The sequence below is a fragment of the Athalia rosae genome, chromosome 5 (assembly GCF_917208135.1).
Source record: "Athalia rosae chromosome 5, iyAthRosa1.1, whole genome shotgun sequence".
NCBI lineage: Eukaryota > Metazoa > Arthropoda > Insecta > Hymenoptera > Athaliidae > Athalia > Athalia rosae.
In genome coordinates, this window is record NC_064030.1 from 6,729,524 (window position 1) to 6,742,431 (window position 12,908).

At 40.9% G+C, this 12,908-nt stretch overlaps 1 protein-coding gene across 2 annotated transcripts in view; it reads right to left on the bottom strand.

Moving 5' to 3' along the window:
- LOC105684531 (protein kibra) overlaps positions 1 to 12,908 on the bottom strand; it is a 41,825-nt gene that overhangs the window by 1,948 nt on the left and 26,969 nt on the right. Inside the window, exons 1-10 of one of the 2 annotated variants that reach the window (XM_048656103.1) lie at positions 7,952 to 8,793; positions 7,248 to 7,356; positions 6,965 to 7,124; positions 5,373 to 6,845; positions 5,127 to 5,213; positions 4,038 to 4,227; positions 3,424 to 3,876; positions 3,119 to 3,337; positions 2,517 to 2,995; positions 1,945 to 2,418 (exon numbers count right to left, since the gene is read on the bottom strand). In XM_048656103.1, coding sequence (XP_048512060.1) covers positions 1,945 to 2,418; positions 2,517 to 2,995; positions 3,119 to 3,337; positions 3,424 to 3,876; positions 4,038 to 4,227; positions 5,127 to 5,213; positions 5,373 to 6,845; positions 6,965 to 7,124; positions 7,248 to 7,356; positions 7,952 to 8,221 — 3,914 coding nt within the window. In that variant the 5' untranslated portion in view covers positions 8,222 to 8,793. Of the gene's footprint in view, positions 1 to 1,944; positions 2,419 to 2,516; positions 2,996 to 3,118; positions 3,338 to 3,423; positions 3,877 to 4,037; positions 4,228 to 5,126; positions 5,214 to 5,372; positions 6,846 to 6,964; positions 7,125 to 7,247; positions 7,357 to 7,951; positions 8,794 to 12,908 lie in introns of those variants that run through there. The other variant, XM_048656102.1, reaches the window with a different exon arrangement.

The following is a 12,908-nucleotide window of genomic DNA, read 5'->3' on the forward strand; positions in this document are numbered from 1 at the left end:
CGTGCTATGTCATGATTTTAATGCACAACATGGTTTTCAAAAAATACAATAAATTGTACATGCCAAACGTGATCAAAATTTACCGCTATACTATTCGAGTTCAATTTTTATTATCTTCTTTCATAAGGATATACCATTTCGAAAAGAAAAACCATCAAACAATAACAAGATTATCAAAAGTTAACAGTTTAAAAAAATTAGAACTAACAGAGTTTTACATTCGGTATTCAGTCAGTTAGCTTTTACTATTATATTTAATTATTTAACAATTATATTAAAATATAGGCATTTTGTTTATTCATTCATTTACTTTATTCATTTATTTATTTTCATTAAATCAGATCTGTATTTTGGAATAATCATCAAACACGATTTTTTCACGTTTTATGCCCTTTTTTCAAAATTGAGGGCAGTACGATCACATCCGATAACATTTACATGGTATTGCTACGATAATTGTTTTCAGAATAAAACAGATGAATTCACATTAGACCTTATATATTACTCCCTTTTTTCACTAGTAGAATATAATATTCAAAAACTATTTATTTATTTATTACTTATTTGGCAGTTAAAGTTGCAGGTCTTAACTGTTCACAATTGCTACAACATTTTTTACCCATTTCAAAGGCACGTAATAAAAAGCTCATGTTTTTAAGAATAAAATCCATACATCTCTTATGGATCACTACGCTAGGCACAGCGTATGAAAATTGATCGTAATATAGGGACATTGGTTCAGAATTGGTTAATGGACAACGTTGAATTAAAAAAAACCTTATAGCAAAATGGTGAGAAAGAAAGGTAAATTTTTTACACAATTTTGTAAAATTTGAATATGTATATGAGATGTATTGATTTTCTTGCAAAACAGATTTTCATTAACAGATATTAATAGTTCAGTCTGAAGGTTTTTATTTCTACCTGTAAACCCAGTTGAGGAGGGCAAAAAAAAAAAGAAAAAAAAATCCAAATCTATTCAACCAGGGCACAAAAAATTAATTCGTTCGAAGCGCAGGCCAGCTGCTCGGTGGGTCGCGTGCCCTAGTTGACGTAAGAATCATTTTCAAAACCAATCAAAATTCTTCAAAATTACGACAGTTAATTATTTAATTAATTAAATAGTTATTCATTATTGGAATTAAATAATTTATGCTTGAATATATACAGAGTTTTGTGTTCTTTTCGTGTAAATTAACTAATAGTACTAGGGTATAATTATTTCAATTATTTACGTATTTAAATCCCTTACTTAAATAAATTTATTCAAAGGGAAAGGGGTGTTGGCGACTTTCAGCGTAAATTTTTCAGTTTTCTTTCTTTTTTTTCTTTCCTTCGTTTTTTTTTTTGTTTTCGGTTTAACTTATATTTTTGTTTTTTTTTACTACATTTTGTATTTTAAAATAGTTGCGCATGGCACCTGGCTGCACACTTGGTACTGTAACAGAATTATGTAAATACAAATCGCTTCGAGATACGCGACAAAATGAATTTTCAATGTAATGCGTAAGCCATTTATCGACACATTTTCAGTAGTAAAAATTGTGCTGCAAATTTTTCATTACTAATAAGGCACAGTAGCTATTGACGAATAGTTTCAGCGTTGGAGTAGATACGTATCTACTATACGTACATAAAGCTTCTGGTGATTGTTTCCTTTTTTTTCCGCCATTATTCCTAATTACTTTCCGCTGACTTTACCATTCAGCAATTCGTTAAAAATGTATACGGTATGTATGGTGAACCGCCAAAAAATAAATATACTTCTGTTACATTACCAAATCAGAAAGAAAGTAATGAATTTGAATTTCATTTAATTAAATTTTCCTTACGTCCGTTCGTATAACTATTATCATTTGATAATCGAATAAAATCAAAATATCATTTTTATCGAGTTCTATCTACACTTCGACGCCTAATACTCGATCTACAACGTACTCATACCTTTTAGGTTCTCCACCGCTACCACTCTCTGCTGCTTCTGACGACTTTACACCATCTTCTGCCTGATCACTCTGACACTGTTTACTATCCGCGTTGAGGTTTAATTTTTCCGTTGAAATACCAGATTCGTTTGTAGCCTGATTCGCACTGTTTACGTTGTGTGTTACACAGTTCGATTTGTTCACCACACTGTTTGCTTTACTCGGAGCACTGTTTGTCTTACTTGCAACACTATTTGTTCTTGTGCCACTCGTAGCTACGGCAGTATTTGTTGTTGCGTTAGTTACTAAATTATTGGAAACACTATAAACGTTGGTTCTAGAAACTGTGACAACCGACTGGCTGCTAGCCGGTTCTGACATGTGTCGTCTGTGTGGTAAGAGCGGGAGTGTTGTTACATTCTCTGACATCAATTCCTCAGAAGGCAGCACCGGAACGTTCAAGTTGACACGCGTGAAGAAAGCCATTTTTTCTCTGCAACAAATTAAAGAAAACAAGCCATTAGAGATGAACTGATTAGAAGACTCGATCAAACGACTGAAGGCAGCAGATTGAGATAAATCTATACTCACTTGAAGGAGATGATGTCTGGTTTTCCCTTTCCAGCTTTGGTCTTGCGCAATTTATAAATCTCCTTTGAAGTCTTTTTCAACATTTTTTCGACCTTTTTATCCTCGGCACTTTTGCCATTTTTTCCAGACTCGGCCTGAGCCATAAGATTTTGGAATTTATGATCTTCTAACAGCCAAGAAGCTAGTTCCGTGTCACCCTTTTCTCTGGCTTGTTCTAGCCTCTGCTTCAAATCCCTCAGACGTCCCAATTCGTCATGTAAATTGGTTAACCTCGCGTGTTGTGCTTGCAGATCTAATTCAAGATCTAATGAAGTTCTAGCAGTTGATGGCAGATGGTTCGATTTCTTCGAAGGCGTTTTGCAGCTGAGAGCTGAAGACGGTCTTCGCCAACGCAGAGATCGTCTTTCAACCGAGTTACGTTGGAATGGACCCCCTCGCCGGTAGAGTGGCATACTGCTGTCACTGTCGCTACGGTTCAACTGTAAAGCATAAACGAGCCGACTTTGAGCAAACATATTGTGAATGGTAGTCATAGGTGGTAAAAATCATTCAACATTTCATTTTTACGACGGTAATCATCTAGTCTAAGATTCATTGCTCACCCTGCAGATGTAGTGATTTCTGCTGACAGCTGCACTAGGGGAGAATGTTTGGCTTCTTTTTATGACAATCGAATTTTTATCATCATGAATTGCTCCTGGAACAACACCTGCTGCTGATAACTTTCTCTGCTTGCCTTGTTCAGGAATAAATATGCATTCGGTGTTTGTTTCTTTGTCTTGAGTATGGTTTTCTTCCTCTTCAGCAAGTTCGTCGTCCTCCTGTGAAAAATATAGGCACACGATAAAAAATTTGTCCTATATAGAGAAGTTAAAAATAGTTTTTTTTAAATCGTGTTTGAACAAACCTCGTGTTCCAGTACATCCTCTAAAATGTTGTCCTCTATCATAAACTCTACGATAATTCCCTCTTCGTCGCTATCTTCACTTCCACTATCGCTATCCCCATCTTCATCTTCCTCTTCTGGACTCCCAAGACAATTGGCTAATTCTTCCAACCGTAACGAGACGGCAGTTTGTAATTCTTCACAGCCTTGATTTCGGGTTAGCGTTGACGTTTGTGAACTGATTATGGTGCTCTCGTCGCTACTTTCCTCTTTTGTATTTTGTGCCTGAGTGCTTCTGTACATCGAAACATCAGACTCTTGTTTGTCGTGTTTTGCCTGCTTGCCAGCAACTGCATTGCTACCACTCGGAGTATCAGATGTTGACGGTTGCATAAAGCGGAAGGAGAGGATGTTGTACCACTTTACACTTGGTGATTCGTGGCTGAAGTCTGCCAGCGAGACTTGGGCTGAGCCCTATTAATTGACAAAAAAATCAGAATCAGAATCAATGATAGCAATCATCCATCTTTAGGAGACATACTAAATTCATTTAACCTTCTATGGGACCAAGTTCTCCAATGAATTATAAGAATAGTTAGAAAGAAGAAATAGTAAGTCTGATATTTATCACTCACCAAGCACTCCTCAGACTCGCCGCCAGTACACCAAACATTGACTTGTAGAGTTTTTGTGTATAACTTATTGAGTGGCACAGATATGGGGAATGTTTCTCCAAACGTAGGCTTGCGCAGATCCATTACAGGTTTTGTGCAGCACATATGACTAACTGGAGGCTGCATCGGAAGCAAGGCTGCTTTAATGTATCTGAAACAAACAGAATTCATATTGTAGCAAACAAATAATCAATTTCATACAATTTAGGCTATAAGTATAAAAAAAAAATTAATTTTCAGAAACCATGAGACCTCATTGTTGATTATCAACAGTTATATCATACAATGCTTTTTGATAGTCAATGCTCGCAAGTGAGTTCTGATGACAGATGAATCTAGTGAAAGTTACATAATGGTGCTTAGCCGTAGATCAGGTGGTCATTGATCCAGTGGTTTGGTTTCATAATCGCATTCCAACTCCTGAGGCCTTAATGTGGTTCTGGTTAACTAAGTACAAAATATAGAAATGATGTCATCCACTGATTTCACTGACGAATATTTTTAAGCTTCTTAGGTAAAGTTTAGAAAATTTTCGACATCGACGAAATTTCATATCGGTTTTCAGAAATAGATGAATAATTAAATTGAAGTTGATCTTTACATCATCAAATTGGATGCAAAGTGCAGACAATTCATAAGAATTAGTTGGCCTGTTTAGTTGCTATATGCTAAATTCCCTAGCCTCTGAGAAGATAATTGCTAAGTATAAAGCCAGTAAAAATATTTCTATTGGAACAAGTGTGTGTGTGATGTAGTAGAGGAATTAACATGCTTGTCCTAGGTACCATGTCCACTGCCACCAAGGAAGTACAAGCTACAGCCCACACTGTTCACTTTCACCATGATTTAAGCAGAAGGCATTTATCTAACTTGCAACTCATATTATCCTACTCGTGTTAGTCCTATAGTGTTACACGATTACTCGAACCATTCACTTTCGGGCTCAGGGTTAACAGTCGTCTTTAGGCGTGGATATTATTGGTGGTAATATTACCATCACTTAGGAATAGTTATGTTTCACGAATGATTATTGGTCTATTATTTACTTACACTTGCGTGTTGTCGGGAATGAACAGAGCAGCCAAATTTCTAGCACGTTCTATACCAATGTGTAGTAATCCGTCACTTACTGAATACCTGGAATGTGAAGAATAGTTCATTTAAATTTTCGTAACAACACAATCCATGAAGCTGATTGAATTTCACATATCCAGAATACTGATAGTAGCTGCTTAGCGATGACTAGATAACCGAGTCACTACAGATCGATAAAAAATAGAACATCAGGATATTCACCTTAGCTTAATTTGAACTTGTGCCGTTTCTAGGTTCATCTCTCCTAGCGCGAGCGGATCGACGCCTAGTAAACCAGATAACCTCCGTCGGTTTGATGCCTCAAATACACCTGAATCTCCAGCAACGCTTTCGTCAGATACAGCTGCTGATACAGAACGGGTATTTGTACCAGAACTACTGGCTCGGGATCTGATTCCTAATGGTGGGGGCGTCTCGCTTATCGGTGATAATGGTGGCTCTTGTGGCAAAGGCATTGCAGGCCTGCCTAGGCCGCTTCCTTGTGACATATTTCCAGATTGGAATTCAACAGGTGGTTGTGGGCTCATTTTAAAGTGTTCGGAATTGGCTGATAGCTGTTCTTGAATAGCTTGCTGACTCAGTCTAAGCTCTGCAAGTTTATCTTCTAATTGATTGCGATCCAACGGCGAAGCAGAAGCCAATAGTCTTTGCTGCCGCCTTTGAAGTTCGACTTGTTCGTACGCGGGAGGAGGTCCCATGGGTGCATTTTCGTACAAAGGTGATACCGGTGGACTGACGCTCGATAAACTCGACCTGGGAGATAGACTAGGCTGTGACCTTCCAGGCGATGGTGTCCCCAAACTATGCTCCGATCCTCTGAGCAGTCTTTCTACCCGTCGATGAAGATCAACCATGTCTACTGGCCTTTCTTGTTGCACAGGTCCCAGGCATTGTGGACCTCCATAAATGTCGGTGAAACTGAGACCTGAACTCAACGAACCTTTGCTGCTTGTCGTACTGAGACTACCCAAGCTAGAGCTGCTGCTTACTGACAACGTGCTGGCGCTCAAAGTTTTAAGCTGACCCTCCAACAAGGCCATTGACCTTAAAGCGTCTCTGAGTTGTTGAAGCAGAAGCTGTTTTTCTTCATGTAATCTTACTCTGTCGGTGATAGTCTTGTTCGACAATTCCAAAGCATTGTTGAGGTCCTGTTCTAATCTCCTGATTTCGCATTGTATTTCTTTCATATCTTGCTGAGTTCTGGTCCTCGGTGTGATGCTCCTCAACTCTCTAAGAAGCTGTTCTTTTTCTTGGAACAACAGTAATTTATCCTTATCGCTTTCCGTCTGACCAGGAGTCACCTTTTCTTCCAAGTCAGCGAGCTGTTGTTGGATATGTTGTATCCTTTTCCTAGCTTCGTCATACTGTAGCCTCATCCTAGCCATTTCTGCAAGTCTAGTACCGATGGGTACCAATTCCCCAGACAGATCAGTCTGTGAAGCCGTACTAAGTTTTTCTTGTGGAAGACTGAGCGTACTCGCCTCTGGGCTACCTTCGCACAGCTGTAACCTGGTGAGTTCATCTTTGAGTTGAGCCAAGGACTGCATAAGCTCAGCTTTTTCTTTTTCTCCAGAACTCAGGGACTTTTGAATATTCCTTAATTCCGTCATAATCGCTTGAGCTTCTGTAATGTTGTAGCACCCACCATTGTGCGCACTAAGTTTTTGCTCCACGCTGGAAATCATAAAACAAAGATTTTATAAATTCACGTAATGTAGTTTATGCTGGAAAAATGTCAGGCTCGAAAAAAATTTCATGCAATAATGTCATTGGGGGGGGGGGGGCATTCTCACCTGGCAAGAGTGTCAACGCCACGTTGAGTACAGTTCATCTCTGCACGTATTTGCTCCAATTCTCGCTTGAGCCGCGACACGCGACTTCTGGCGAGAGCGACATCAGATTTTAATAAATCCGGATCATATTTTGTGCTTAACGAGCTGGAGCTGGAGCACACTGCAAGAAAAGAACATCGGAATTTTATGAGCGCTGATGTTGTGAGCAAGCAGATGCAATCAATGAAATAATTTTCTGATCTGGCAATAGGATAAATTTACATAATGAACATATTCTACTTACAACTTGTGCGGGATGCACCGAGTGTTGTAAGGGCATTGTTGAGGTGATTGTACTCGTCTTGAGCAAGGCACAACCTTTGCTGTTTGACATCATAGATTTCCTTCTTCGCCTGGAACAAAAAACCCATAGAAAACCGTTAAACCTTGTACGTTAACATTGGTTTTTAAAAAACGAATGAATTCAAGCACACCATCGGTTCGTGAAACAAGGTCATAAATTTTTGCGTTGCATGATCCGAAAAATACCGATTACATATACTAAATACCGAATTCCAAAAAGATCAACTATCGAATTTCACAACGAATAACACCTGTTATCGTTACATAATTAATTATTTTCGTATCGTCTTGCATTTCTAAAGTTAATGCGGCGGGAAATTTCAACGGCGATTACGCATCAGTTATGTCGTCCTGGAATCCATCGGTTCGATCTTCGTCGATAAACTACAAGAATTATGTAATATATTTTCCAAATATCGGTGCAACCGCAACAACGATACACGACGCACAGATCGACTAACGACTAATTGAATAATCAGCATATCAAAAATTGTTCAACACAACGCGTAATGATGTTAGACAATTCGCTATGATCGTGAGTGAAAAAAATAAATAAAATCAACGAACAAATCAATTGAAGGTTTTTTTCTTTTTTCTTTTCATTATCTAACAATTGAGTAAACACTTTGATATATCGACGCTTACGTATTCACAATAGTAAAATGCAGACTCGGCGTCACTGCAATTCTGCCTGTAGCACTGTTCCCAGTAAAATTGTTGTATCTGCTCGTCGTTTTCGTAGTCATTGTGGTAACACATCTTCATCTGATACTGAGATACGGAATTTTCGTATATCTGCTGTTGCTGCTGGTGGTGCTGATTGTATTGATACTGATAACTTTGGTTGTACTCTTCGATGTAATTTTGGTATCGTTGAGCTGGCACAAGAACGCAGAGGGTGAACTGACGGTCCATACCGGCGCGATCGGCTCCGATCTTGACTGGGATCTCTTGGGATCTCCTGGTGCCGAGCGGTGCGCGCTCACCTCACCTCATCATCACGAAGGCCACCTCGAGACTGGACGTTGTTGGGCATGGACCCGAAATTCCAATCCCCACCTCCGTCCTCCATTTTTAAGGGGTCTCTTTTTCATTTTTTTTCATCTCTTTCCCTTTTTTCTTTCTTTTTTTTTTTTCTTCCTATTCCCTTGCTTCTTGCGCCTCCGGATCCGCCTCTTCGCTCGAGCACACCACCGTCTCGCTTCTATTTCTTTTTATATTTTATTCTTACTCTCTTCTCCTTTTACACGACGTACGACGCAAAAAGAAGGGCCAACTCATCTCCTCGTCTCCCTCGCTCTCTCTCTCCATCTCTATCTTGCATATCCCGCGGGGTCCGATGCAGCAGGAAGGTAACAACGTTGTTTCGATTATTTATCGTATACAAAGATCTATCCATACCATCTTTCAACCCTCGGACGTCAAAACAATTGATGCCTCAAGATTTAGGAACTATTCATCGTAACTGAGCGTGTATTATCATCGTCAGACAGCAGACGTGTCCCACCGCATATTGATCATCGTATACATATAAAATATCAGGGCTACGACCTGGTTTAATTCAAACTCACAATCGACTCGCGATGCAGGTGATCAATTCGAGAAGCTCCACTCGCACATTTTCCAAAGACGAAAGAAAAGATGGAAGATGAAAGAGGGAGAGCTACAGTCGCGGTTTAAAAAATCGGTAGAGTCCACGAAATTTCGTCAGCGTTCGCAACAAGCATCGTATTGCTGAATTATCGAGTGTTTCGTGAACGTTGAAACTATTTCTGGGGTACGCGGCGAGATCCGCCTTCAGTTTCCTAGTTTCCTTCAGGAATTCTAACGCCCTGGTAAGAAAAGGCGGGCATCCGAGCTGCCAAGGACTGAGTTGGATGAGGATGAGGTGAGCAAGTAACAGGCCCGCAGGGGCTGCACGGGCCCGTTGGGCCCCACGGCTCGACGCTGTATAATGGAGAATCCAATCTCTCCGATGGTAGTAGGGCCGACCTTGAGTCCCCGCATTATGCCTCGTCCTTGTTGGAATTTCTGAGCCCATAGGCCCATCAGTATGTCTCTGATCATCTATAAGAGCGGAGGATCCCTCTCTCCCCACTCCGCAGCTCGCTCGGCGTACTCAAAACTTGAGTTCTATACGCACCGAAATTTTTTATTTTTCTTCGGGCTCACCTATTATCATCGGATGGAATCCTCTAGATTCCATCCAATCATCGGTTATATAAAGCATGAGAAAATATTTGGGCCTTATTTCTACCCACTGCGCGTAGATAATGTAATAATAATATTTTAAAATAGCGGACGGGTTATATCGCTGGAAGCGCACATGTGAAACTCCGTAGGTTTAAGTATACACACGTGAAAAGAGAGAAACCCAACGACGCGGAAGAACTTGCGGGGCCTTCTCACAAGTCCCAATGGAATGCAACGCCCACAAGCCATCCAACGAGACCGTCCGCGGAATGTCGACCCGCGACAAACAAATTCCGATCTAGTCGGCTAGCTCGAGTTGAAAAGCAGATATTCCCTCGCGGTTTAACGGCGGTCATTTATTTCGCTTGGATCGGTATGTTTGTGTCCGAATACCTGACTGATTGCTGGATTCTTTTGCGCCAACGATCGCTGTAGACGATAGCGGAATAAAAAAAATCGTTCGTTCCCCCGTTTGTCTACGAAAATTCCGGCATTTCGCCTATAATTCGACAATTCCGCCAGAGAATTTTCCATGTTTTTCATCAACGGTTTCATCGTGTTTTCGGATTACTCTAGGTCGTATAGGAAACGATAATCGACAAAATTGTAGGCCAATGATCCGACGAGGATGAACGCTAAACCGCATGGGAAAACAAAAATGAAATACTAAGAAAACCAGTAACGATGAAAATTATTAGGAGCCGATCGTTTAGAGATAGAGAACCGACGAGCTTTGTTTATGAAGAAAGACAAAAAAAAAAAAAAACTGAAATAAAATAAAATAAAATCGAACGGAGGAGAACCAAAAGATATAGAAAGCGCGTGTAATTGTTCAGCGAGATTGCAGGTTCGCCAAGTGTTTTCGAAGGGTAACGTAGCCGGGAGCGCCACGTACGGAGTAAGGAGAGGCAAAGATCGGTTTGCAGGGGCCTTACAGGTCGCGCAGATGGTTTTTCCGGTTCCATGTCCGACGCACCCGCTGCTCGGTATAATTTGTAACGCGTGTGCTATCATATCAGTGGCTCCATCTCAGCACATTCCGCGGTACAAGCGCTCTCGACCGCTTCGTGCGCCGAGCCAGTGAAATGAATAACTTCTCCCGCGGGCCCGTCGGGGTAACAGAGATAAAATAAAAAATAGAGAAAGAGCAAAACCGAGACCGAGAAAGAACGAAAGAAAGAAAGAAAAGAGAGTGGAGAAAAAGGCCCGAGTGCCTGCCGAGCAAAAGAGACCGACGAACGGAGAAAGAGGAGTAACCAAAGATCCGAGCCACGATGGAAGCCGGGTGCGCGAGCGCGCGCGCGCGTTCTACCCATGAGAGAAGGCCCAGAGGTCTAAAGTTGTAAGCGGGAGCAGAGGGGGTGGGGGAATAGCGGGGCCAGCTAGGGACCGAGGAAGGGAGGGAGAAAGGGAGGACGCGGGGGATGAGGGACTGGAATGCAGCCGAGTGAGGAATTCCGGCCCCTCCCGCATATTTATCTGAGCTCGGCTCCGGACTCGCAGTGAGTGAGACCCGGTAAGGCCCCTTTTATAGCGTACGGCGAAGGTGGAGGGGGAGTTAGGAGGGAATCCACTACGGACATGCTAGCGGAGGAATGCCAAGTGTTTATAATCGAGAATCTGTGTTTCGTCAGACTGGCAAATTCAGTCGTAATATTGGCCGAACAACCGAACGTTAAACGGATACGAACACACGTATATTACTTTTATAAGTAGAAAAACTACTTATAGTATATCATAATTATTTTACCACATTATATAGTTGTCGCAAGTCTACACCGCGCTACCACCACCCAGAGTCTATCGTTCGTCTCACCGTTAATTCGCACGTAATTTTACGTTACAAGTAGAATGTCTAGATGAATAAACAAAAAAGATGAAGAGAAAAAAAACTATTCACACTCGCAAACGGTGCGAAGGAAAGAAAAAAATCCTTGTTTCTTTCCGCCGTTTCGTTTATAATCTCGTTTAATATTCCGTAATAAAATACCATAAAGCGCATGGACATGTAATCGATAGTTTTATAATTGAATAGGCGATCGTTCCTGCATGCGATACTTCGCGGTTAAATTTTTCTTCTCCATTTTTTCATCTAGCCTTTGTTAATTTTCGAAACGTTTCACAACAAGGTAAATTTATGATACCGACCGAAGTGTATCTATGTAAATTATAGGGTATACAATTCTCTGAAATCCTGTACGACTATAAAGTCGAAAGAATGTTGTTTACGCGTGTGTCGCTGCACGGTTAATTACATATAGCAAAAAGTCGAAGGAAAGAGAAGAAGAAGAAGAAAAAAAAAAAATGTTTCAAGCAAGTGAACAGATTCATATTTATCGAATACACACTCTATAATACGCGCGTTCTTGAATTTCCACATCATCAACGTACGTACGTACGTCGAATCGGCAAGTCGTTCGTATTTTACATATACCCACTACAACGCGTAGTAAAAAGTGAGAAAGAGAAAAAGGATCGATAAAGATAAAAATGAAAGAACTAAAAAAACATAAATAAATAAATAAATAAATAAAGTAAAGGGGAAAGGAAACGAGTTAGTTTTTTTCCACGACATTCCGATACACCAAAACTTAATATTATAGATGGAACATCCAATTTTGTGTATGATTTCCTTCAATCAAATCTTTCTGGGAATTTAGGTCTGGCGTTGATGAAGGAGGTCTGAAATCGAGGTGCACAAAAAGTGGTCGAAGATTAAAATGATTAGGGTTAGAACGCTACTGCAGGGAGCTCACGTGATACCCTGTGGCTACCGAATTCCGTTCGAAATGGACCTACGGGGGGTGAAGGGGGGGCAGCGGGGGATGAGAAGGGGGCCCGAAGTCCCGACTCTGCGTAGCCCCCAGGGTTCGGCCTATGAACGAAAACACGATTCCTTCGTTCCTCATGCTCTCGCGGCAGCGACTCGCCGAGTCCCCTCTCGCCTCTGGTTACTATTTTCTCTCGCGATCGCGGTTGACTTCCAAAATTTTTGCTACAATTTCACGGATTGCCAAACGACGAATAATCCGAACAACCGGTGACGGATGAACGGAGGAATTTTTCGATCGACTCGAACGGGAACGGAAGGAGGATTATTTCGAGACGAAAACGTTCCTGATCTTGATTATCCAATTTCAACAACCACCGTAGTCGAAAATCTGTTTTAAAATAGGTACACATCCGACTCGTCTTGCCATTAGAAATCCGACGGGTTAGTGGCTATGGACTTTTACTATACGTCGTGTCCGTACTATACACAGCTTATATATTAAAATGATGGTCGTCGCACGAGCTGCTGCTGCTGCTGCTTCTGCCATGGGTCGTATGCTTTTGACGTAACAGTACTTTTACTATAGGTATTATACTATCAAATATCAGTCCAGAAGTTCCATAAAAGGTGAGTAGC